Below are 27,020 nucleotides of genomic sequence, written 5' to 3' on the forward strand. Positions count from 1 at the left end.
TTCTGGACAAGTCTCTGAAAATCCTTGAGTGGCCCAGCGAGAGCCTGGACTTGAACCCAATCAAACATCTCTGGAGAGACCTGAAAATAGCTGTGCAGTGACGCTCCCTCATTCCGACCTGACTTTGTGACATCAGCTGATGTAAGAAGGGCTTTATAAATACATTTGATTGAATGATTGAGATATCTATATGATGTGTACCTCAATACTGGGATAGGAAGAAACTAAAATCATTGAGGACCATTTGGGAAGGTGGGTGGGTGGGAGGGAGCGTAGGACACATGGTGCTAAACATTTCTTTCCTTTGTGTACTCTGTTATTTCAACAGAACACAAATTAAAGCTATGGAGCCTTGCCAAGGCTCTGATCTGTCAGTATCAACAGTTCTACAACTGGCCACTTGAGAGCGCATTAACCAAGAATGACTTCCTCTGCTTCTGCAAGGTTGACTATTTCAGTTGCAAACAGTGACTTTGTTCAAAATGCGTGAACTGTTTTCTAATTCCTCTGCTCAAATAAACAATACCACAGCTCTGGTAGCCTCTTTTTATTCAACAAAAATCATAAATGAAACAACCAGTGAATTAATTTGTGTAAAAACAATAGTCTTCTCCTGCACAATTAGTATCCACGTTGTGACACACTTTCACATTAACAAGATTTTTTGGGTGAGTGTAGACAGTGTTAGTGAAGCTACTCTGAAAATAGACAGTAGTTTACCAAGCTACCAATTACTTCACACTGGAAGAAGTTAAGCTACACTAAATCTACCCTGGAGAAAAATCTAGGAGCACACGTCTAGCACAAATCTAGTACTTAACTTTTATTTTTAACGAGGCAAGTCAGATAAGAACAAATTCTTATTTACAATGATGGCCTACCCCAGCCAAACCCGAACCTGGGCCAATTCTGCGCCGCCTATGGGACTCCCAATCACGGCCAGTTGTGGTACAGCCTGGAATCAAACCAAGGTCTGTAATGAAGCCTCTAGCACTGAGATGCAGTGCCTTAGACCGTTGCGCCACTCGTGAGCCCAAGTTACTTTGAAAAAGTAGTTTTCTACATCCAAATCGTGAAAATTACGATATGCAAGTCTGAAATGTCATAGATTACAAATTGCAAGAACAGATCACATTGGGGTCATATGTTAACAGAGTATGTAATTTAGCCTATTAAACACAAAAACTATGTTTCAAGTGAGAATTAGGCAGGTCTGAGGTCCGAAAAAGAAAGTAAATGTTTGCCTACCTCTGTCATGCAGGTGAAAGAGGACCCAAAAGCGACTTAACAGAAACAGAGTTTATTTAAGTCCAAACAGGGAATAACAAAAATCCTCTAGTCTGTAGAGGGGAATAACTGGAGAAGCGGCCACAGACTGCAGGTCGCTTCGGGTAGGCGTAGGCCGTAGTTGATAGAGACACCTGCTCACACGCAGCATCTGATGAAGGCAAAAAACACGACAGGACAGGGCGATACACAATCACAGCAAAAACACGACAGGACAGGGCGAAACGCAATCACAGCATGGTGAATACTAAACAAGGAACCGACGGGACAGGAACGGAACACAAAGGAATAAATAGGGACTCTAATCAGGGGAAAGGATCGGGAACAGGTGTGGGAAGACTAAATGATGATTAGGGGAATAGGAACAGCTGGGAGCAGGAACGGAACGATAGAGAGAAGAGAGAGCGAGAGAGTGAGAGAGGGAGGGGGAGAGAGAGGGATAGAAGGAGGGAAAGAACCAAATAAGACCAGCAGAGGGAAACGAATAGAATGGGGAGCACAGGGACAAGACATGATAATAAATGACAAACATGACAACCTCCCCCATATTTTATTTTATTTTTGCAAAAAGAGTAGTGTTTACTTCTAGCAGTTAACTACACTACTACATGGCAAAGAATGTCATTAACTACTGAAAACACTACCTAGATTTTAATTTAGTTCAACTACCACCAAGCTACTGCAAAATGTAGTTGAATTACTTGTTGAACTACATGTAGTTCACAACTACACAACACTGCATATTGGTGTTAAAATATATTTGGATGGTTAAGTGAAATATTTAATGTGTTTAATACATAATACCAAAAATTCAGTGTGTCCTACAGAATATGGAATTCACAGCTGAGATTATGATTTGGCCTATACATTTTGGCCTATACATGTATGTTACACCACAAATGAAAATAACAAATACAATCAGTGCACAGATACAACATCAGTCAATAAATACATAGAAAACAGAATACTTTGAGTGTAAAATACTACTTCAAATGCTGGAATGGATAGAGAAAAAAAATACATGACATTGTATTTCAATACCTGCCCGTACCTACAGTATATCCATAAAAAAGATTCTTCATCTGGGTCATATCACACTAAATTAAACCTATGAATGTACCTCATTTGTCACTTGAAACAAACACACAGTTGAAGTTGGAAGTTTACATACACCTTAGCCAAATGCATTTAAACTCAGTTTTTCACAATTCCTGACATTTAATCCTATTAAAAATCCCCTGTCTTAGGTCAGTTAGGATCACCACTTTATTTTAAGAATGTGTAATGTCAGATAGTAGAGAGAATTATTTATTTCAGTTTTTATTTCATTCATCACATTCCCAGTGGGTCAGAAGTTTACATACACTCAATTAGGTTTTGGTAGCATTGCCTTTAAATTGTTTCACTTGGGTCAAACGTTCCAGGTAGCCTTCCACAAGCTTCCCACAATAAAGTGGGTGAATTTTGGCCCATTCCTCTTAATACGGACAGAGCTGGTATAACTGAGTCAGGTTTGTAGGCCTCCTTGCTCGCACACGCTTTTTCTACAGGGTTGAGGTCAGGGCTTTGTGATGACCACTCCAATACCTTGACTTTGTTGTCCTTAAGCCATTTTGCCACAACTTTGGAAGTATGGGGCGACAGCGTAGCCTAGTGGTTAGAGCGTTGGACTAGTAACTGGAAGTTTGCGAGTTCAAACCCCCGAGCTGACAAGGTACAAATCTGTCGTTCTACCCCTGAACAGGCAGTTAACCCACTGTTCCCAGGCTGTCATTGAAAATAAGAATATGTTCTTAACTGACTTTTTTTTTTCAATGCTTGGGGTCATTGTCCATTTGTAAGACCCATTTGTGACCACGCTTTAACTTCCTGACTGATGTCTTGAGATGTTGCTTCAATATATCCACATAATTTTCCTACCTCATGATGCCATTTAGTTTGTGAAGTACACCAGTCCCTCCTGCAGCAAAACACCCCCACAACATGATGCTGCCACCCCGTGCTTCAGAGTTGGGATGGTGTTCATCGGCTTGCAAGCCTCCCCCTTTTTCCTCCAAACATAACGATAGTCATCTCTTGGAGACAGAATGTCTCATGTTGTTTATACTTGAGTACTAATGTTTGTACAGGCATTTGGAAATTGCTCCCAAGGATGAACCAGATTTGTGGATGTCTTCTTTTTGTCTGATTGGCTGATTTATTTGGATTTTCCCATTTTCCCATGATGTCAAGCAAAGAGGCACTGAGTTTGAAGGTAGGACTTGAAATACATCCACAGGTACACCTCCAATTGACTCAAATGATGTCAATTGGCCTATCAGAAGCTTATAAAGCCATCATTTTCTGGAATTTTCCAAGCTGTTTAAAGGCACAATCAATGTAGTGTATGTCAACTTCTGACCCACTGGAATTGTGATACAGTGAATTATGTGAAATAATCTGTCTGTAAATAATTGTTGGAAAATTTACTTGTGTCATACACAAAGTAGATGTACTAACTGACTTGCCAAAACTATATTTTGTTAACAAGAAATGTGTGGACTGGTTGAAAAACTAGTTTTAATTACTCCAACCTAAGTGTATGTAAACTTCCAACTTCAACTGTACATACCAACAATAACAATAACTGTCGGTGAAGGAGAGAACAAGGTATATTTCTAGATGGTAAAATTGTTATGTCTTCAGATAGAGCAGCTTCTTGAAACTGACAAGTGACCCAGTGAGCAAAACTGTTCAGGTGTACGTCATGGTCCGGTTTTATGCTGATTGTAAAACGTTTTTTAACATCTCTTTTTAGCGACCAGAAAAGGACATCTTCTCTTGGTTCTAATTTGGTTATCTGACATCTCGTCAACCCATAAAACCGAAGTAGAACCCCAAAATTACACCTTTATGCATTTTGCCCACTGGGGAAAGGGGAATGCTTTTATGATCAAGCTATGCTTTCAGTACTTTTGCGCGACAGAAAGTACACATTCATGGGCTCCTTCTTGCCTTTCATGGTGATGGGTCCTCGGTACTCCAAACGAAACTGGGGGTCAGCATTCTCTGCTGACTGCAAACACCTGAAATCAAAATGTATTTCCCACATTTTCACAGAATTCAACAATATGTTGTTCCCAAAGGCTGCTTCAAAAGAAGGTGTTTTTTTCCCCCTTTAGCCCAACCCCCAAGACACACACATACAGGTGTCAGCAACAGTAATATAACATGCCATGCACAATCTTACAAAGGATGGTTCAGCACTTCACAGCAATGTCTCATTCATCTAAATAAGGCCGTTATTTTCCTTACCTGTAAGTATATTCTGAAATGTTAATTTTTCCCTTCTCTCCTGTGGTTTCTGTACGACTGGTGAGGTTGACAGTATTTCCAAACAGGCAGTAGCGGGGCATCCTTTGACCTATGACCCCAGTTACCACCTCTCCTGTGTGGATCCCAATGGTTATCTAGGGAGAGAAGAGGATGCTCAAGAAAACAGGGTTTCCCATATAGAGCCACGGTCGAGTAAGTAACACTATGTGCAGGACAACAATCCTGTCCCCATGAGTAGGGCAGACGGATCACATATCTCAGCTGAATGACTGATCTCAGTGAGACTGAGGTTGAAGAAGAGAATTCCTCGTCTCCCAAGGAGAAAGACGGAGTGAATGAAACATTGGAGTTGCTACCTGGTGAGCCAGAGTCTGCAACAGTGACCTCTCATTCCGAGAAAAATAAGGAAAATTGCTATAAAAAAAAATTAAGCTGGGAAAGTAGCTACTGAGACCAGTGACAATCATGACCCAATAGAAAATCTTGAGGTTAATAAGGGACCCCGAAGACAGCGCAACTCTTTGGGGAGTACAATAGAAGGCAGCCAAGCATCAATGCTGGTCTTCATTCAAACAATCCGGAATCAACATACACCCAAGCGGTCCAGGGTACCAAGCTCCCCATCAGAGTCTGGAGTTAGGTCACCTGCAGAAAAAAAGGCTGATATGGAGGATGTAGAGAAGTAGAGAAAAGTCCCGCTAATTAGCCATCCAGACCGAAATCATTGATGAAGGATTGAAATCATGTATATTTGAGCAACCTATATTATCTGGTTCAGAGAAGGACTTTCTGTGTATGTGAGCATAACCTCTGTCGCTAACATGGCTTTTTTTTTTAGAAAACATTGTACTAACATTGTACTACTTGTACTTTTTCAAACTGTTAATCGGGCTAAAATGCTCTGGGGCCCTCGTTCCAAGCCTAGAGGAATATTGGGAGGTCTTCTGAATATTCATAGAATTATTTATAAGAGTGAACAGGTAAAACATTTATTGAACGACTCTAATCTAGATTTATTTCTTTTCTCTGAGACATGGCTGAAGAAATATTCTCCTATTTCTGCCTGTATTAATGTCCCTGGACATTTCATATTCAGGAGGGACAGGGAGAGGGCAGACAGGGTGGATTGCTTATGTACTGTATATGAAAGATCACTTTAAATGCAATCGTATCATATGGAAACATGCCAATGACATTGAATGTATGGGGCTGAATGTCTTCCTCTGAATGTCTCTCACTATTATTGGATTATATCGACCATCAACATCTTATATCTTGTTTTAAGACCATCTAAATGCCATGCTTAAAGAATGTGATCATAAGAAGGAGATTATCTTCAAGAGCGATTTCAAAATAATTTGGGGAAACAAAACTTGCAGGAAAAAACTCAGATCAGATTATTTCAACCTGACTCAAAGATTTTCAACCAAGGTCACAGTTATCACTCCCATAGATAATAATAAACCAATATTCAGAATTCCCGAAATATCAGCGTCAGCAGTGGACAGTATTATTAACTTCTTCAGGAGCTCTAGAACAAAATATGTATTTGGTCTAGACAATGTATTCCTGAAGAGACAAAAATATTCTCTGATTGCCCCTAATGTACATCTAGTTAATCTGTCCATCAAATATGGGTTCTTCCCCAATGCTTGGAAGTCTGCTGCAGTGACACCTGTTTTAAAACCTGGTGACCCATCACTGGTGGAAAACTACAGACCTATACGCATTCTTCCAGTGCTATCAAAAGTAGCTAAAAGATGGATGGCTGGTCATCTGACTGATCACCTCATTCAGGGCAACTCCATACATCAAATGCAATTTGGATTCAGAACTAACCATTCTACTGAAACAGCCAATTGCTATTTTATGGAGTGCATGAAATCTAAACTGGACATAGGTGGTGAAGTCAGCGCAGTCTTTTTGGATCTTAAAAAGGCCTTTGATACTGTGAATCATGAGGTCCTCCTATCCAAACTATCCTCCCTTAATGTGTCCACCTGAAGTCATTAGTTGGATGTATTCCCATCTGACAAACAAAGTCAAAGGGTTCGTTTGGGGGACACTTAGTCGGACTCTCTTTACTATAACATTGGGGTCCCACAAGGGTCAATATTAGGCCCACTTCTGTTTACCATCTATCTCCCACTTGCTTGCCCACAAGTTAACATGCAGATGTATGCAGACAATACAGTTCTGTATGTATACTCAAAAAATAAACAATTGGTTGTTAACAAGTTAACAGAAGCTATGGTACATGTTTCTAAATGGATGACTAATTCTTGCCTCCATTTAAATATCGACAAGACTGTTTGTATGTACTTCTCTAAGAAATCCATTGATTCTTCCCAATGAGCTGTTCTTGTTAATGGGGATGATTCGTTCTGCACGCATAGAAGCAGCTAAAAACAACCCTACGGTACAGGTCTTTCAGTGCAGTTATTTCTTGTCACGCTTCAGCCTCTGAAAATATTTGTTTTTTCACAACATAAATGTTTTCAATATATTAATTCAAGAAAAGTCACGCCTTGGGAGTTTTATTGAATACTTAGTTGTTAGCTATCTGTCTAGTTTTGCATGAGAACGCAATTCAAGGGCAGAATAACGGTTAGGTTTGGATTATCCAACTTTAGGTTTATAAGACCTTTCCTTCCTCTGGAGGCCACCAAACTATATATGCATGCTATGATCTTCTCACATCTGAGATATTGCCTCACATGCTGGTAACAAGCAGGAGCTACTAGTCTGAAACCAATTTAATCACTCCACAAACACTTAAGATTTTTGATAAGAAACCAAACTGTTACCACCATTGTCTTTAAGATCCTGTATGGCCTTGCCCCTCCACCCCTATGTCGGCATATCATGCTCAAAGAAAGCACCTCCAAGATAACAAGGGCAGTAACTAGAGGGTGTTGCGTTGTCCCTTTTCAACACAGTAAAATCGGCCAATCGGCCTTCTCTGTTAGAGCTACAGCATACTGGACTGCAATGCTCATGGACTTGAGAAGCTGCACTGATTTTATTATATTATTGTACTTTTCAATTTTAATTGAAAACATGGCTAGAATCTATCCAAACCTGAACACAAGTTATCTGATGTTCCTCATATGTAAGACTACAGTTGATGATAGTCTAGTGTCTTAGCTCTTATTACTTATTTATATAATAAGAAATACTCTGAATGCAAGAAATTGAACTGAAGCTTCACATTTCCTAAAAACGAGTTAGTACCAGAATAAACATAGAACAACACTGCACATGACCAAGGGTGCTCCATTCTTAAAGATGACATCAGTAATTAACAGAACATAACATTCATTCTCTTATACAATCAGAGTTACTTTTACCAAACCACATTTTCCCAGAACTCGTTGTAGTTATTTTGCATCTTTTGATTTGAAGAGTTAGTTTTCGTTTGTTTGTTTATAAGTCCAGTCTGTCTGGTGGACGGTGCCTTCATTCTGGGTAGCGCCTAGGATTGTCTGGAGGCTCCTGAACATCCTCAGCGTGTGCTTGTTCCATTATAGCTTCTGCTATAGCAGCACCTTCATCAACACGTTCCCTTCTTTCAGCTTGGGGTCTCTTTACTGCCCCTCCGTCCTCTACAGTTCCCTGTGTGTCACTCTCAGGAGCTCTCTGTGCCTGTTCTCTCTCGATTGTTGTGCTGTTTTCTGTGGAATGCATTTGGTTAATGTGACGCCGCCACATTATGTCTGGGCTCACTTGAACCTGGTAAGGTCTGGGTCCCATTCTGTAGTCTCGCACCATCACTTCCTGTCCTGTTTGGAGATGGCGCTCCCGGCCAAGGTAGAGCATGTTTGTTCGGCATGTTGGCTTGTTTGTTCGGCACTTCATTGCGCCTGTTTGACTTCATGATGTCCAGCTGTGTGCGGAGAGGCCTCCCGAACATCAGTGCGGCTGGACTTTCATTTGTCATGGCATGTGGGGTATTTTGGTAGGAGGCCAGGTACTTGGCCAGTTTTGTTTGCAAAGTCCCTTCGTCTCGTTTTGCTGCACGGAGTCCTTGCTTTAGCGTTTGCACAAAGCGTTCTGCCAGCCCATTTGTGGCAGGGTGGTACGGAGCTGAGGTTGAGTGTTTGATTCCATTTACTGACATGAATCTTGTTAACTCGTCACTTACAAAAGCTTGTTCGTTGTCACTTACCAGCTGCAGTGGCAATTCGAAGCGTGCAAACGTTGTTCTGAGACACTCTATCATCTGAGCTGAGGTGGAGGAGTCAGTGCAAAACACCTCTGGCCATTTGAAATGGGCATCAACTATAAACAGGAACACGTGCTTTTCAAAAGGACCAGCGTAGTCCACATGAATTCTCTGCCATGGCTCTGTGGGCCATTCCCATGGGTGGACTGGGACAGGAGCAGGCATGTGAAGGGTTTCCAAACATCCACTACAGTTCTTCACCATGTTTTCTATCTGTTGGTCCAGACCGGGCCACTAGAGTTGGCTCATCGCGAGCAGCTTCATTTTGACAATTCCAACATTACCTTCATGTAGTTGCTGCAAAACCTGATGTTGGAATTTCTGGGGTATCATGACTCTCATTCCCCACATCAAACATCCTTGGTACATTGTCATTTCGATTCTCCGCTGGAAATACGGAGTCAGCTCCTTTCTGCCAGTAGCTGGCCATCCTGACATGGTATAGGTGTACACTTTTGACAAGGTCACATCTTTCCTTGTCTCCTGTTTGATAACTGTGCTTGTGACCGGTAGTGCCTCGAGCTGAGCGGTATGGAAAATGTCCATTGCATCCACACTCCTTTGTCTTTCTCTTGTACACGGCAGTCTGGATAATCCATCTGCGTTTGTGTGGAGGGACGACAGCTTAAACTCAATGTCATACATATGACTACCTGCCTGTGTCCCAGCATCTGTTTTAAGTCTGTCTAATAAAGTATGAAACATACTAAAGGTAGAGCGGGATTCCCATAATATTGGCACATGCTGAACAGTGTACATGAATCTATTGACTACATCAAGCTGTTTGGACTTTTCAGTGGCTGATCACCTGCCATGTAATAACCCAGTATGCATCAGATAATTCACACAACATTCCTACCATCATAACTTCCATATAGCTAACCGTTTTGGAGCCGACTGTCTATAGTAAAGGTACTGTATACACACGAGGCCGAAACACCCACCGTGACATTTACATCTTTGTAACCAAATGTTAAGCCAACGTTAAACAATAGACAGCATTGATGTGTTCCACAAAGACATGGATAAACACCAGAGACAAGATGACTAGTCCTTGGTCATGGAATGTTTAACAATGTATCTGCTGCAGTGTTGTTGTTTTTAACATCTCTGCCATGTGTCTAAATGTGATCAGGTTGAACAACTGTGAACATGTTTTTGGCACATTAGTTTGGAGGTGTTACAAGGTGAAGCTTTCTCATGATCTTTATAGTTCTCCACAGCTCTATGGGACTCAGGGCCAGGCTACCACATCTGGGGCCTCGGGGCACCTACTTTTAGTGGGCAAATGTTTTTTGAGGGAGGAGCTAATTCTACACACTTGCTATGATGCAGAGAATAATTTGTAGTTGTATAGCTAATGTCATTCTATACATATTCTGCAGTTTTAAAAGATAATTTCCTGCAATTCCAGACATTTTGCCATGGCTAATGACGTGTTCATATGCTCTCTGGGTGGGCCCCGACTTCCAGGGGGCCCCCAACCGACATGTTCATATGCTATCTGGGGTGGGTGTGGCCCGACCTCCAGGGGCCCTAAACTGATGTGTTCAAATGCTATCTGCCCTGCGTGCCCGTTAGGTAATCCGGCCCTGATGGGACTGTGCCCACAGGATTAGGAATTGAGTGTGTCAGTCAATTTGCCATGGTCTGAGTATATTTATATGGCTGTGCCAGCCCCTTCCACCCCTTATTGCGCAAAAGATCCATTTAATTTCACAAATAAGTCTTTACACTGTTTAAAAGTGGCACTGGCTCTGTGTGCCTATGCAGATGAGCTCATGAAAAGAGAGAACATGATAGATGAAGACTGTTATAACTGTCTACAGTGAATATTCTAGCCACTTCGAATTGATTGTTTTTTGGGGAAGTTGCTACAGGCGAGCAGTGTTTTGCAATATACAGTCATTGTTGGACTCTCAAATTCCTGTTTGTATTAGACATACCTTCAATAACTGCTGCCATGATTGGAATTGTCACACTAGATGTTCTCTTGAACGTAGCAGACTCTCTATTCGTGTCCCTTATGGGTTCAGGACCTTTGGTGCTCGAGCAGTGAGAACAGAACACTTGCTGAACACTAAATGTTTAGTATAAAGTGCAACAGAGACCTATTTTTAACCTGGGGCAGTGAGATGATTGGAGGATGTTTCCACTGACAAACTGGGATCCTCTTCACCCCATACCATGTGTCTGATAAACAATGTTTTGTTAGTCAGATGTGATTTTCCAATGCTAGGTCTCCAAGAGTCACTGATACAATAACAAACTCAATCTGTCAGTTAAACAAAAAAGTCTGCCGTTTTAACATCAAAGTTACAACTCTTACAATGTCTTACGTTGACAGTGGCTTTTTTGAAGAAGAGTTGACAAATACTTGATGCTTAAAAATACTAGGGGGTAAAACAAATCATTCACTCATTTCTGAGACGGGACGATAAAATAGAGATGATTAAATAAGAGACCATATATCTCAATATTCTTATAATTTGTTTAATGTAATATGATACATATTTCCTGGGTTTATAATTTGTGATATCAAGTATCTTGCCTTACCATTGACTTATCTCACATTCTTATTAACAGGACTAACAAAACCAAACATAGACATGCATCTACAAACTTGCACATTTCCACATTACAACTGTAGCGCTGACAACTGTAGCTTGTTTCAGCACGCTCTATTGGTTGCTTCACGCACTCTCCTGCTAGCCTACCTAGTCAGTGAGTCAGTTGAATGAGTAAGCAAACAGAAAACTGAAGAGAGAAGCACCAGATAAACAAATTATTTTAAACATTATCATCACGGTGAGCGAGTTATAAAGCATAGGATATGAAACACCAAAACACCGTTAAGCGGAGTGTAATGATATAATTGTTATTTTATAATGTTTTTATAGTTTAATAAATATATAAAATACCATTAGCATAGACGCTAACGTCAGCTAAAGTTAGGGCCAGTCAAGACAGCCTGTCGTAGTCTTTTTTAATTTATTTTTATTTAACTAGGCAAGTCAGTTAAGAACAAATTCTTATTTACAATGATGGCCTAGGAACAGTGGGATAATTGCCTTGTTCAGGGGCAGAATAACAGATTTTACCCTTGTCAGCTCAGGGATTTTCTCAAGCAACCTTTCAGTTACTGGCCCAATGCTATAACCACTAGGTTACCTGCCATCATGGCGAAATTAATGTTCACACAGAGTGTAAATAAAGTGAAACATTGTAACTTGCTCTTTTTAGGAATATGTGGAGAATTAAATGAAAATGTATTTATAAGATGATAATACCATTTTACAAATATTTTTTGGTACAGTATGTTGGCTACTTAAAAATGCACAAGAGTAGCATAGTCAGTTGAATGAGAGCACTTGATCAGTATGTTGCCTCTGGGGGTTTTCTACGACTTCCTTGCTAATATAATGCTACCTAATATAATGTTACATACCCTACATTATTCATCTCATATGCATACGTATATACTGTACTCTATATCATCTACTGCATCCTTACGTAATACATGTATCACTAGCCACTTTAACTATGCCACTTTGTTTACATAATCATCTCATAGTTATATACTGTTCTCGATACCATCTACTGTATCTTGCCTATGCTGCTCTGTACCATCACTCATTCATATATCTTTATGTACATATTATTTTCCCCCTTACACTGTGTAATAATATAATATAATATATGCCATTTAGCAGACGCTTTTATCCAAAGCGACTTACAGTCATGTGTGCATACATTCTACGTATGGGTGGTCCCGGGGATCGAACCCACTACCCTGGCGTTACAAGCGCCATGCTCTACCAACTGAGCTACAGAAGGACAAGACAGTAGTTTTGGAATTGTTAGTTAGATTACTTGTTGGTTATTACTGCATTGTCGGAACTAGAAGCACAAGCATTTCGCTACACTCGCATTAACATCTGCTAACCATGTGTATGTGACAAATAAAATTTGATTTGATTTGTTTTAAACTGAAAACTGTATTGAAGAAAGAACTCATTATCTTAAATCTTCAAGGTTTCAGAATACATTCATTCTTCTCACCATGACCTATTCAGGTCCCAACGTTGAAGAGAGTGCACTACATTTGTTTTCTCCATTGTACTACCATTGTTAATTTTTGTATCATACTAGCTAATACAATGAAAAAACAAGCATGTTTTTTGGTCACTACCAGGAAGATACCATACCACAGGTATTTGCACCAGTACCATGGTAATGGCCCCCCCAAAATTATCGTTTTCTCATTGTATAGTGTGTCTTATCTGGTGTCCTGTGCGAATTTAAGTATGCTCTCTCTAATTCTCTCTTTCTTTCTCTCTTGGAGGACCTGAGCCGTAGAACCATGCCTCAGGACTACCTGGCATGATGACTCCTTGCTGTCCCCAGTCCAACTGGCCGTGCTGCTGCTCCAGTTTCAACTGTTCTGCCTGCGGCTATGGAATCCTGACCTGTTCACCGGACGTGCTACCTGTCCCAGACCTATTATTTGACCATGCTGGTCATCTATGAACATCTTGGCCATGTTCTGTTATAATCTCCACCCGGCACAGCCAGAAGAGGACTGGCCACCCCTCATAGCCTGGTTCCTCTCTAGGTTTCTTCCTAGGTTTTGGCCTTTCTAGGGAGTTTTTCCTAGCCAACGTGCTTCAACACCTGCATTGCTTGCTGTTTGGGGTTTTAGGCTGGGTTTCTGTACAGCACTTTGAGATATCAGCTGATGTACGAAGGGCTATGTAAATACATTTGATTTGATTGTCCAAATACTTTAGCAGCTCATGTTTGTTATATTCAGCTCATGTATGTTGTTGTATGTTATTTTCATTAGTACTGGGTTCTGGCAGCCAAAACAGCTTATACTCCATCTGAACAAAAGGATTATCTATTCCGATACGGTTCTAGAAAGATAAGGCTAACTTTCATATCACATCAAAATAATTTCCGAAATGCTAAATATAGTTACTTTACACTGTTTTAACCGACTATCACAGGTACAATCAACAGTCATTTTCAGTGACAACACGTTTCTGGTGCGGTTTTACGATTACACACAGGTGTTCGGAGGATGCTAGATAGGTTGTCCCTCTGTCTTGCTTCTTCCGTAAACACGTGCTGTAACATGGAGATGTTGCCGTGTGAGACCACTAACCCTAGCTCTATAAAAGGTGTGTATCAATGTAACCTTTTGTTTTTTGAAAATGATCTTTTGCTGATATGAAAGATAAGGTCCTTATGCTTCCAAAACCGTACCGCAAGTGATGCATGTTAGTTGGGCTTGTTGCTGTCATGTTGTTGAGTTGTGTCCCGATTCTCCTCCCTTTGCCCGAAGTGTGTACTTGCTAACTCCCATGATGAGGAGTTGGCAAGTGCACACCATAAGAGAATTAGGATGTGGCCCTCATGTGCTCTATCAACCACCTATATGCCTATTCCTGTAACTGAGGGCTACAGCAACATTACAATGAGGGAATTCAATTAAGCTGGCCCAGGTGGGTGGAGATTGCACCGGGAGAAAAGTGATTGCTTTGAAAACCAGGTGGCCTCCCAGGCCAAGATGTTAATCCAAGATGGCATAGCAGTCAGACGTATTTGTCCTGTCATGTCCCTTGTATATATAGTTTTACATATTTTTAGTCGCATATCCTTTAAAATATTTTGCTAAACCTCATCATCTAAATACTCTCCTGCAACCCGCCTCACCCAATGTGGCGTGAATTTGCTTTTTTTTCCTAAAATATTTCTATTTACTTCGGATGTGGAATCTCTCAACTGAAGCTAGCCAGCTAACTACCAGATATCAGTCAGCTAACCATTGCCAGCGGTCATCAGCTAACCTTCAGCTCGGAGAGCTCTCGCCAGTTCGAACAACGTGACTAACCAGAGCATAACGGACCTGTTATTTTTATCCCCGGATTCCTACCGCAAACTGAACATTTTTATCTGATATATGATCTCGCCATCACGGTTGACAACTCCATTGTGTCCTCCTCCCAGAGCGCTAAGAACCTTGGCGTGATCCTGGACAACAAACTGTCGTTCTCAACTAACATCAAGGCGGTGGCCCGTTCCTGTAGGTTCATGCTCTACAACATCCGCAGAGTACGACCCTGCCTCACACAGGAAGCGGCGCAGGTCCTAATCCAGGCACTTGTCATCTCCCGTCTGGATTACTGCAACTCGCTGTTGGCTGGGCTCCCTGCCTGTGCCATTAAACCCCTACAACTCATCCAGAACGCCGCAGCCCGTCTAGTGTTCAACCTTCCCAAGTTCTCTCACGTCACCCCGCTCCTCCGCTCTCTCCACTGGCTTCCAGTTGAAGCTCGCATCCGCTACAAGACCATGGTGCTTGCCTACGGAGCTGTGAGGGGAACGGCACCTCAGTACCTCCAGGCTCTGATCAGGCCCTACACCCAAATAAGGGCACTGCGTTCATCCACCTCTGGCCTGCTCGCCTCCCTACCACTGAGGAAGTACAGTTCCCGCTCAGCTCAGTCAAAACTGTTCGCTGCTCTGGCTCCCCAATGGTGGAACAAACTCCCTCACGACGCCAGGACAGCGGAGTCAATCACCACCTTCCGGAGACACCTGAAACCCCACCTCTTTAAGGAATACCTAGGATAGGATAAAGTAATCCTTCTCACCCCCCTTAAAATATTTAGATGCACTATTGTAAAGTGGTTGTTCCACTGGATGTCATAAGGTGAATGCACCAATTTGTAAGTCGCTCTGGATAAGAGCGTCTGCTAAATGACTTAAATGTAATGTAAATGTAATGTAAACTTAGAATACGTGGACAACTACAAATACCTGGGTGTCTGGTTAGACTGTAAACTCTCCTTCTAGACTCACATTAAGCATCTCCAATCCAAAATTAAATCTAGAATCGGCTTCCTATATTACAACAAAGCATCCTTCACTCATGCTGCCAAACATACCCTCGTAAAACTGACCATCCTAACAATCCTCGACTTCGGTGATGTCATCTATAAAATAGCCTCCAACACTCTACTCAACAAACTGGATGCAGTCTGTCACAGTGCCATCCGTTATGTCACCAACGCCCCATACACTACCCACCATTGCGACCTGTACGCTCTCGTTGGTTGGTCTTCGCTTCATACTCATCGCCAAACGCACTGGCTACAGGTTATCTACAAGTCTCTGCTAGGTAAAGCCCTGCCTTATCTCAGCTCACTGGTCACCATAGCAGCACCCACTCGTAGCAAGCGGTCCAGCAGGTATATCTCACTGGTCACCCCCAAAGCCAATTCCTCCTTTGGTCGGCTTTCCTTCCAGTTCTCTGCTGCCCACGACAGGAACGAATTGCAAAAATCTCTGAAGCTGGAGACTCACATCTCCCTCACTAGCTTTCAGCACCAGCTGTCAGAGCAGTTTACAGATCACTGCACCTGTACTTAGCCTATCTGTAAACAGCCCATCTATCTACCTACTGGTATTTATTTATTTATTTTGCTCCTTTGCACCCCATTATCTCTACCTGCACATTCATCTTCTGCCGATCTACCATTCCAGTGTTTAATTGCTTGTTAGTGGAATTCTAAATTTCTATATGTTTTGTAGCCAAAACCAAATTCGCACTCTTTCTATTTCATTAATGAGTTGTAAAGTTAATTAATTATGCATGAAGTAGATCGAGACCAGTCTTAAAAGCCAGGTAACAGCGTTTAATTCAAGAGAGTACTCCCACATACACATATTTCCACAGGTTATAAACTGAAAATGACATCAGTGTTTTCTAAACGTTCACCAGTAGAGAGGCCCTATAGCTCTCGAGCCTTCGCTCTACGCCTGAAGTCAAGGTCAGTCAGTATAAATCAGCATTCTAGACAGTCCGGAGATAGTCCGTTCCTGCCACCTGGAGATTGTACAAATGAATGAACTAAGGAACAGACCTTCATTGTTACTAAACTCCTGACTACATTATATACAATTGGGAATGGGAGCAAGAGAGAAAATTCATATGTACAGTACATTATAGGATTTGGACTAGTCAGTTCTGATTGGAATGTATACATAATTAGTCATTTCAACCATAATTTCCTCCAACATTGCTATATTGTAATTACTTCGCCACCATGGCCTATTTATTTCCTTAACTTACCTAATTTCCACTCACTGTATATAGACTTTTGTTTTATTTTGTTCTTCTGTATTATAGACTGTATGTTTTGTTTATTCCACGTGTAACTCTGTGTTGTTGTATGTGTCGAATTGCTACGCTTTATCTTGGCCAGGTCGCAGTTGCAAATGAGAACTTGTTCTCAACTAGCCTACCTGGTTAAATAAAGGAGAAAAAAATAAAAATAAAATAAAAAGCCCACGGCGAAGTCGGCTCAAAACAAAGTGACATATGTCAAGAATGTGGCGTAATGATTTAGGATTCAGAGTGTTCACATGCAAAGTGTTGTTTGTTCTTGGTAAAAAAAAAGAAAAAAAAGATATACTTTATCTGCCTTCCCAAGTAGAATAAGTAAAATTCTAACATACAGGGCCTTCGGGAAGTATTCATACCCTTGACTTTTTCCACATTTTCTTTCATTTTCTTTCAAAATTGATTTCTTTAAGTCCTCAGAAATCTACACACAATACCCCATAAGGTCAAAGCAAAAACAGGTTTTTACAAATGTATTACAATTTTTTTAAATGACCTTATTTACATAAGTATTCAGACCCTATGCTATGAGACTCGAAATTGAGCTCAGGTCCATCCTGTTTGCATTGATCATCCTTGAGATGTTTCTACAACTTAATAGGAGTCCACCTGTGGTAAATTCAATTGATTGGACTTAATTTTGAAAAAGAACACCTGTCTGTACGAGGTCCCGCAGTTGACAGTGCATGTCAGAGCAAAAACCAAGCAATGAGGTCGAAGGAATTGTCCGTAGAGGTCAGAGACAGGATTGTGTCGAGGAACAGATCTGGGGAAGGGTAGGAAAAAAATTCTGCCACATTGAAGGTCCCCAAGAACACAGTGGCCTCCATCATTCTTCAATGGAAGAAGTTTGGAACCACCAAGACTCTTCCTAGAGCTAGCCGCCCGGCCAAACTGGGCAATCGGGGGAGAAGGGCCTTGGTCATGGAGGTGACCAAGAACCCTATGTTCCCTCTGACAGAGCTCCTCTGTGGAGATGGGAGAACCTTCCTGAAGGACAATCATCTGTGCAGCAATTCACCTATCAGGCCTTTATGGTAGTGGCAAGACGGAAGCCACTCCTCAGTAAAAGGCACATAACAACCCGCTTGGATTTTGCCAAAAGGCACCTAAAGACTCACAGACCATGAGAAACAAGATTCTTTGGTCTGAAGAAACCAAAATTGAACTCTTTGGCCTGAATGCCAAGAGTCACGTCTGGAGGAAACCTAGAACCATCCCTATCGTGATGCATGGTGGTGGCAGCATCATGTTGTGGGGATGTTTTTGGCGGAAGGGACTGGGATACTAGGCAGGATCGAGGGAAAGATGAACGAAGCAAAGTGCAGAGAGATCCTTGATGAAAACCTGCTATAGAGCACTCAGGACCTCAGACTGGGGCGAAGGTTCACCTTTCAACAGGACAACGACCCTAAACACACAGCCTAGACAATGCAGGAGTGGGCTCGGGACAAGTCTCTGAATGTCCTTAAGTGGCCCCGCAAGAGGCTGGATTGAACCTGATCAAACAGCTCTGGAGAGACCAGAAAATAGCTGTGCAGCAACACTCCCCATCCAACTTGACAAAGCTTGAGAGGATCTACAGAGAAGAATGGGAGACACTCCCAAATATACAGTGCCTTGCAAAAGTATTCACCCCCCTTGGCTTTTTCCCTATTTTGCTGCATTACAACCTGTAATTGAAATGGATTTTAATTTGGATTTTATGTAACGGACATACACAAAATAGTCCAAATTGGAGAAGTGAAAAGAAAACAATAACTTGTTTAAATAAGACCTGGTCACATAAAAAGTCACATAATTAGTTAAATAAAGTCCACCTGTGTGCAATCTAAGTGTCATATGATCTGTCACATGATAGCAGTATATATATATACACACCTGTTCTGAAAGGCCCCAAGAGTCTGCAACAACACTAAGCAAGGGTCACCACCAAGCAAGCGGCACCATGAAGACCAAGGAGCTCTCCAAACAGGTCAGGGACAAAGTTGTGGAGAAGTACATATCAGGGTTGAGATATAAAAAAAATATCAGAAACTTTGAACATCCCACAGAGCACCATTAAATCCATTATAAAAAAATTGAATGAATTTGGCACCACAACAAACATGCCAAGAGAGGGCCGCCCACCAAAACTCACGGACCAGGCAAGGAGGGCATCAATCAGAGAGCCAACAAAGTGACCAAAGATAACCTTGAAGAGGCTGCAAAGCTCCACAGGGGAGATCGGAGTATCTGTCCATAGGACCACTTTAAACAGTACACTCCACAGAGCTGGGCTTTACGGAAGAGTGGCCAGAAAAAAGCCATTGCTTAAAGAAGTCCCTTCCGCCACCCTTGTGCGGGATGGAGATCTTTCCTACCTTCACCACCTGGGGGTGGCCCGTCAGGAATTCCAGTACCCAGATGCACAATCCAGGGTCGAGACCCAGCTTAATGACGAGTTGAGGGTACTATGGTGTTAAATACTGAGCTGTAGTCGATGAACAGCATTCTCACATAGGTATCCCTCTCGACCAGGTGGGTTAGGGCAGTGTGCAGTGTGATTGCGTCGTCTGTGGACCTATTGGGTTGGTAAGCAAATTGGAGTGGGTCTAGGGTGTCAGGTAGGGTGGAGGTGATATGGTCCTTGACTAGTCTCTCAAAGCATTTAATGATGACGGAAGTGAGAGCTACGGGGAGGCGATAGTAATTTAGCTCAGTTACCTTAACTTTCTTGGGAACAGGATTATTTATTTTTTACCTTTATATAACTAGGCAAGTCAGTTAAGAACAAATTCTTATTTTCAATGACGGCCTAGGAACAGTGGGTTAACTGCCTTGTTCAGGGTCAGAACGACAGATTTTTTTACCTAGTCTGCTTGGGGATTCGATCTTGCAACCTTTCAGTTACAAGTCCAACGCTCTAACAATTGTGGCCCTCTTGAAGCATGTGGGAACAGCAGACTGGGATAAGGATTGATTGAATATACCCGTAAACACACCAGTCAGCTGGTTTGCGCATGCTCCGAGGACATGGCTAGGGATGCCGTCTGGGCCGGCAGCTTTGCGAGGGTTAACACGTTTAAATGTTTTACTCACGTTGGCCGCAGGGTTTGGTAGCGGGCCATGTCGGTGACACTGTATTGTCCTCAAAGCGGGCAAAAAAGTGATTTAGTCTGCCTGGGAGCAAGACATCCTGGTCCGTGACGGGGCTGGTTTTCTTTTTGTAATCCGTGATTGACTGTAGACCCTGCCACATACCTCTTGTGTCTGAGCCGTTGAATTGCGACTCTACTTTGTCTCTATACTGACGCTTAGCTTGTTTGATTGCCTTGCGGAGGGAATTGTATTCGGTCAAATTTGTATTCGGTCAACTTAAAGGCACTGGAGATGTTTTGCCTTGAAGAATGGGCAAAAATCCCAGTGGCTAGATGTGCCAAGCTTATAGAGACATACACCAAGAGACTTGCAGCTGTAATTGCTGCAAAAGGTGGCTCTACAAAGTATTGACTTTGGGGGGTGAATAGTTATGCACGGTCAAGTGTTCGTTTTTTTGTCTCATTTCTTGTTTGTTTCACAATAAAAAATATTTTGCATATTCAAAATGGTAGGTATGTTGTGTATATCAAATGATACAAACCCCCAATTTTAATTCCATGTTGTAAGGTAACAAAATAGGAAAAATTCCATATGTGCTATTTCTGTTTTTAATTTGCAAACATTTCTAAAATCCCTGTTTTTGCTTTGTCTTTATGGGGTATTGTGTGTAGATTGATTAGGGGAAAAATAATTTAATCAATTTTAGAATAAGGCTGTAATCTAATAAATGAGGAAAAAGTCAAGGAGTCTGAATACTTTCTGAAGGCACTGTATACTTTGAAATAAAACCTTTTTCTGGCACCAAAATTGATTTTAACAAACAAATTGGTCCCCCAAAAACTGTGGCCCTCAGTTGAATTTTGAAATCCCCATGTGGCCCTTGAGCTAGGGCCTAGGGGTTGTTCTCATCTAGAGCCTAGGGGTTGTTTCTAGACAAGGCTGATGAAATGGTTCAGCCAGCACCAGCATTTCACATTTGCTGCCTTTCTCAATTGATTCTGGTAAAAATGTTGGAAAAATGAAACATATCCCATCCTCACCTGTACTGGTTCTTCATCAACTTTGACCTGTCCAGCAATTTCCATCATATCCAGGGCCAGGTGGCAGATAGACTGAGCGTGGTGGGTACATGGTTCTGGCAGCCCACTGACCGTCATGTACTTATCACCCACTGTCTCCACCTGTAGAAAGAGAGACGTTTTGGTCGCTAGGCAGAACATTATATCAGAAAATGCTGTGTGATGTAAGTCGTTATATGTTAAAGGGACGTGAGGTCTAGAAAACTGTCATTTGTAAATACTTTATATCACTCACTGTTTCCATCTATAGGTAGATGCAGATCTTGATATCACACAATATTATTTCCCCTTTAAATCCTTAGGATGAAAAGGATCTTTGGCTTGCAATGGTTCATCAAACTATAAAGTGCCACTTGGGGCCACAAACCATAAAATAAATCTCTAACCAATCCTTTGGGATATACAGGTTGGGATATACAGGAAACACATGAGTAAATGATACATAGTACCTGTATATTGAAAGGAAGTGTTTCCACACAAGTGTGGTTCCTGACTAAATTAAGCAATTAAAACATCCTTAGGGTCATGTATAAAATGCCTAGTTACCCATTATTCTGGCTACCATGGTTGGAATAATACATCTCAGTGACAATGAAAGAGATATCTCAAAGAAGCATAGGGGGTTAAAGGGTGTGTGTGTTTTATATATACACACACACACACACACACACACACACACACACACACACACACACACACACACACACACACACACACACACACACACACACACACACACACACACACACACACACACACACACACACACACACACACACACACACACACACACACTCTCAAATTTGGATACACCTACTCAGTCAAGGGTTTTAATTTATACTATTTGCTCCATTATAGAATAATAGTGAAGACATCAAAACTATGATTTAAATTTAAAAAGGAAGTCAGTTAACAAATTCTTATTTGCAATGACAGCCTACCGGGGAACAGTGGGTTAACTGCCTTGTTCAGGGGAAGAACAACCTATTTTTTCCTTGTCAGCTCAGGGATTCAATCCAGCAACCTTTCAGTTACTGGCCCAACACTCTAACTACTAGGCTACGTGACGTAGTTACTACATGATTCCCATGTGTTATTTCATAGTTTTGATGTCTTCACTATTATTCTACAATGTAGAAAATAGTTTAAAAAAAATAATAATCCTGGAATGAGTAGGTGTCCAAACTTTTTACTGGTACTGTACACATTGCATTTGGAAAGTATTCAAACCCCTTGACCTTTTCCACATTTTGTTACATTACACCCTTATTCTAAAATGGTTTAAATACATGTTTTTATCAATCTACACACAATACCGCATAATGACAAAGCAAATAAAAATAATAATAATAAGGAAATATGAAATTTACATAAGTATTCAGCCCCTTTACTCAGGACTTTGTTGAAGCACCTTTGGCAGTGATTACAACCTCGAGTCTTCTTGGGTATAATGCTACAAGCTTGGCACACCTGTATTTGGGGAGTTTCTTCCATTCTTCTCTGCAGATCCTCTCAAGCTCTGTCAGGATGGATGGGGAGCATCGTTGCACAGCTATTTTCAGGTGTTTCGAGAGATGTTCAATTGGATTCAAGTCCGGGCTCTGGCTGGACTACTCAATGACATTCAGAGACTTGTCCTGAAGCCACTCCTGCGTTGTCTTGGCTGTGTGCTTAGGGCCATTGTCCCTTTGGAAGGTGAAAATTAACCCCAGTCAGAGGTCCTGAGTATTCTGGAGCAGGCTTTCATCAAAGATCTCCCTGTACTTTTCTCTGTTCATCTTTCGCTCGATCCTGAGTAGTCTCCCGGTCCCTCCTGCTGAAAAACATCCCCAGGGCATGATGCTGCAACCACTATTCTTCACCATAGGGATGGTGGAAGGTTTTCTCCAGACGTGATGCTTGGCGTTCAGGCCAAAGCGTTCAATCTTGGTTTCATCAGATCAGAGAATCTGAGAGTCCTTCAGGTGCCTTTTGGAAAACTCCAAGCGGGCTGTCATGTGCCTTTTACTGAGGAGTGGCTTCAGTCTGGCCACTACCATAAAGGTCTTATTGGTGGAGTGCTGCAGAGATGGTTGTCCTTCAGGAAGGTTCTCCCATCTCCAAAGAGAAACTGTAGCTCTTTCAGAGTGACCATAGGGTTCTTGGTCACCTCCCTGACCAAGGCCCTTCTCCCCCAATTGAAATTTTTCTTCCCCCACCAGATCAGTGCCTCGACACAATCCTGTCTCACACGTCTATGGACAATTCCTTTGACCTCATGGCTTGGTTTTTGCTCTGACATGCACTGTCAACTGTGGGACCGAATATAGACAGGTCTGTGTATCTTTCCAAATCATGTCCAACCATTTGAATTTACCACAGGCGGACTCCACTCCAAGTTTGAGAAACATCTCAAGGATGATCAATGGTAACAGGATGCACCTATGCTCAATTTCGAGTCTCATAGCAAAGGGTATGAATACTTAAGGTATCTGTTTTTTATGTTTCAAACATTTGCAAGAATTTCTAAAAACGTGTTTTTGCTTTGTCATTATAGGGTATGGTGTGTAGATTGATGAATAAAATGATTTAATCCATTTTAGAATAAGGCTAACATAGGAAAATGTGTAAAAAAAACGGGTCTGAAAACTTTCTGAATGCACTGTGTGTACATACATACATACATACATACATACATACATACATACATACATACATACATACATACATACATACATACATACATACATACATACATACATACATACATACATACATACATACATACATAAAAAAAGTGTTAAACAAATCCAAATATATTTTATATTTGAGATTCTGCAAATAGCCACCCTTTGCCTTGATGACAGCGTTGCACACTCTTGGCATTCTCTCAACCAGCTTCATTCCAGTAGTCACCTGGAATGCATTTCAATGAACAGGTGTGCCTTGTTAAAAGTTCATTTGTGGAACTTCTTTCCTTCTTAATGTGTTTGAGCCAATCAGTTGTGTTGTGACAAGGTAGGGGGGGGTATACAGAAGATAGCCCTTTTAGTAAAAGACCAAGTCCATATTATAGCAAGAAAAGCTCAAATAAGCAAAGAGAAACGACAGGCCATCATTGCTTTAAGACATTTAAGACAAGAACTTTGAAAGTTTCTTCAAGTGCAGTCGCAAAAACCATCAAGCTCTCTGATGAAACTGGCTCTCAAGAGGACTGCCACAGGAAAGGAAGACCCAGAGTTACCTCTGCTGCAGAAGTTAAGTTCATTAGAGTTACCAGCCTCAGATTGCAGCCCAAATAAATGCGTCACAGAGTTCAAGTAACAGACTCTTATCAACATCAACTATTCAGAGGAGACCACGTGAATCAGGCCTTAATGGCTGAATTGCTGCAAAGAAACCACTACTAAAAGGACACCAATAAGAAGAAGATACTTGCTTGGGCCAAGAAACACAAGCAGTGGACAATAGACCAGTGGAAATTTGTCCTTTGGTCTGATGAGTCCAAATGTAAAACGTTTGGTTCCATCCGCCGTATCTGTGTGAGACGCAGAGTCTGTGTGAGATGCAGAGTAGGTGAACGGATGATCTCCGCATCTGTGGTTTCCACCGTGAAGCAAGGAGCAAGTGTGATGTGTAGGGTTGTTTTGCTCGTGACACTGGTCTGTGATTTATTTAGAATTCAAGGCACACTTAACCATCATTTGCGCTTAGAGGGACTATCATTTATTTTCAACAGGACAATGACCCAACACACCTTCAGGCTGTGTAAGGGCTATTTGACCAATAAGGAGAGTGATTTTGCCTGTGTTCAGCTCCATTCCATTTATTGTTTATCATGAAAAACTGCCCAGACCTTATTCAGGCTGGTATGGCCGTCAGCGATGGAATGAGAGTCGGATAGACTATTTCAAGTTCATGTAACTCAATAAAAACATTGAGGAACTAGAACTATCTGATCTCAGAACTGTGCTAGTCTTTGGAATGGGTTCAGTTGGTAGAACATGGCAGACAATGACAAGGATACCCATAACATGATGTAGCCACCACCATGCTTGAAAATATAGACTGGTACACAGTGATGTGTTGTGCCGGATTTGCCCCAAAGACCACTCTGTATTCAGGACAAAAAGTTCATTTCTTTGCCACATTTTTAGAAGTACTACTTAACTGCCTTGTTGCAAACAGAATGCATATATTGGAATATTTTTTATTCTGTATTTTTTATTCTGTACTTCCTTCTTTTCACTCTGTCATTTAGGTTAGTACTGTGAGGTAACTACAATGCTGTTGATCCATCCTCAGTTCTCATATCACAATCATTAATCTCTAACTGTTTTAAAATAACCATTGGCGTCATTGTGAAATACCAGCAAGGTTAGGAAGGACGTGTGTATTTTTGTAGACTGGGTGTATTGACACACCATCTAATGTATAATTAATAACTTCACCATGCTCAAAGGAATATTCAATGTCTGCTTTATGTTTTACCCATCTACCAATAGGTCCCCTTCTTTGAGAGGCATTGAGAGGCCCTGGACCTTACAGATAATTGTATGTCTGGGCTACAGAGACGAGGCAGTCATTCAAAAATCATGTTAAACACTATTATTGCACACTTAGTGAGTCCATGCAACTTATGTGACTTGCTAAGTAAATGTTTACTCCTGAACTTATTTAGGCGTGCCTTTACAAATGAGTTGAATACTTATTGACGCAAGACATTTCAGCTTTTCATTTTTAATTAATTTGTAAAAAGTTCAAAAAACATAATTTCACCTTGACATTATGGGGTATTGCGTGCAGGCCAGTGACAAAAAAATCTAAATTGAATCCAATTCAAATTCAGGCTGTAAAATAACAAAGTGTGGAAAAAGTTAAGGGGTGTGAATACTTTCTGAAGGCACTGTATATATCTCTCAAACCAATAAACCACTTATGGAAGATTCTGGAGTGGTGCCTGAGACAGCATTTTCCACCACCATCAAATCATGGAATTTCTCATGGAAGAATAGTGTTGCATCCCCCCAATACAATTCCAGACACTTGTAGAATCTATGCCAAAGTGCATTGAAGCTGTTTGGCAACTCGTGGCGGCCCAACACCCTATTCAAACACTTTATGTTGGTGTTTCCTTACTTTGGAAAACAGTATGTTAGTGGGTATTTGTGGGTATTTGTGTTAAAGGAATGTGAGGTGCTTAAAATAATACTACACTCATTATTGTGATATTTTAGTGAGTCCACTGTTAATGCAATCCTCAAGTGTGTATGTCAATAGTCAAGTTGTCAAGATGAAGCCCTTTCAGTACTGTAGTAACCTGGTATATTTATGTTTACCAATAGATGGAGGCATTGACTCAAGATAGGGGTTTGCTTTCCACTATCATATATAACCATGCTTGAGAAAGCCTCAGGTAGTTTACTCTAGGTGTGTTACAGGCTGACTACACCACATGAGCTTTGCAAAATAAATTTAAACATACATGTTATTTAATTTTAACCCACACTGCTCGTGCACGCCAACGAGCATCTGCGTTGCTAAGCGAAAGTCAGTTCGATTTGTGTCACAGATCGTGCTGCAAGTCCTGCCTCTCCCATCTCCTCATTGGTTTATAGAAGCAGGTACCCACGTGCCATCTCCTCATTGGTTATACCCACGTGGTGATTGAAAGACAAACTGTTTTGCCGGTTGTCATGGTAATACTATTAAAGTGTAGCTGACATTCACCACATAAGTCAAGATATGAAAAGGCCTGAAAGGATGAGAGATGACTAGAAACGATTCGGTTGGCCGTTTTATGTGTGGATTAATTGTCGGAGTAGAGGACCTTGTTCATTTCAGTTAAAATAACAACTCAATG

At 41.3% G+C, this 27,020-nt stretch overlaps 1 protein-coding gene and 1 long non-coding RNA gene across 3 annotated transcripts in view; both read right to left on the reverse strand.

Annotated features, from left to right (window-relative positions):
* Nucleotides 1–532: 532 nt before the first annotated feature.
* LOC124002177 lies at nt 533–2,539 on the reverse strand. The gene is made up of 2 exons (XR_006832939.1): nt 1,826–2,539; nt 533–1,248 (listed from the first exon to the last, which is right to left on the reverse strand). It is a non-coding gene; the product is annotated as an uncharacterized LOC124002177 (long non-coding RNA).
* Nucleotides 2,540–3,797: 1,258 nt separating this feature from the next.
* Nucleotides 3,798–27,020, reverse strand: part of LOC124001736 (guanylate cyclase soluble subunit beta-1-like) — a 57,586-nt gene continuing 34,363 nt past the window's right edge. For both annotated transcript variants that reach the window (XM_046308760.1, XM_046308761.1), the window contains 3 exons: nt 21,140–21,280; nt 4,582–4,736; nt 3,798–4,352 (listed from right to left, as the gene is read on the reverse strand). In XM_046308760.1, the coding sequence (XP_046164716.1) occupies nt 4,220–4,352; nt 4,582–4,736; nt 21,140–21,280 (429 nt within the window). In that variant the 3' untranslated portion in view covers nt 3,798–4,219. The remainder of the gene's footprint in view (nt 4,353–4,581; nt 4,737–21,139; nt 21,281–27,020) is intronic.

This window comes from Oncorhynchus gorbuscha, linkage group LG17, assembly GCF_021184085.1.
Source record: "Oncorhynchus gorbuscha isolate QuinsamMale2020 ecotype Even-year linkage group LG17, OgorEven_v1.0, whole genome shotgun sequence".
Taxonomy (NCBI): domain Eukaryota; kingdom Metazoa; phylum Chordata; class Actinopteri; order Salmoniformes; family Salmonidae; genus Oncorhynchus; species Oncorhynchus gorbuscha.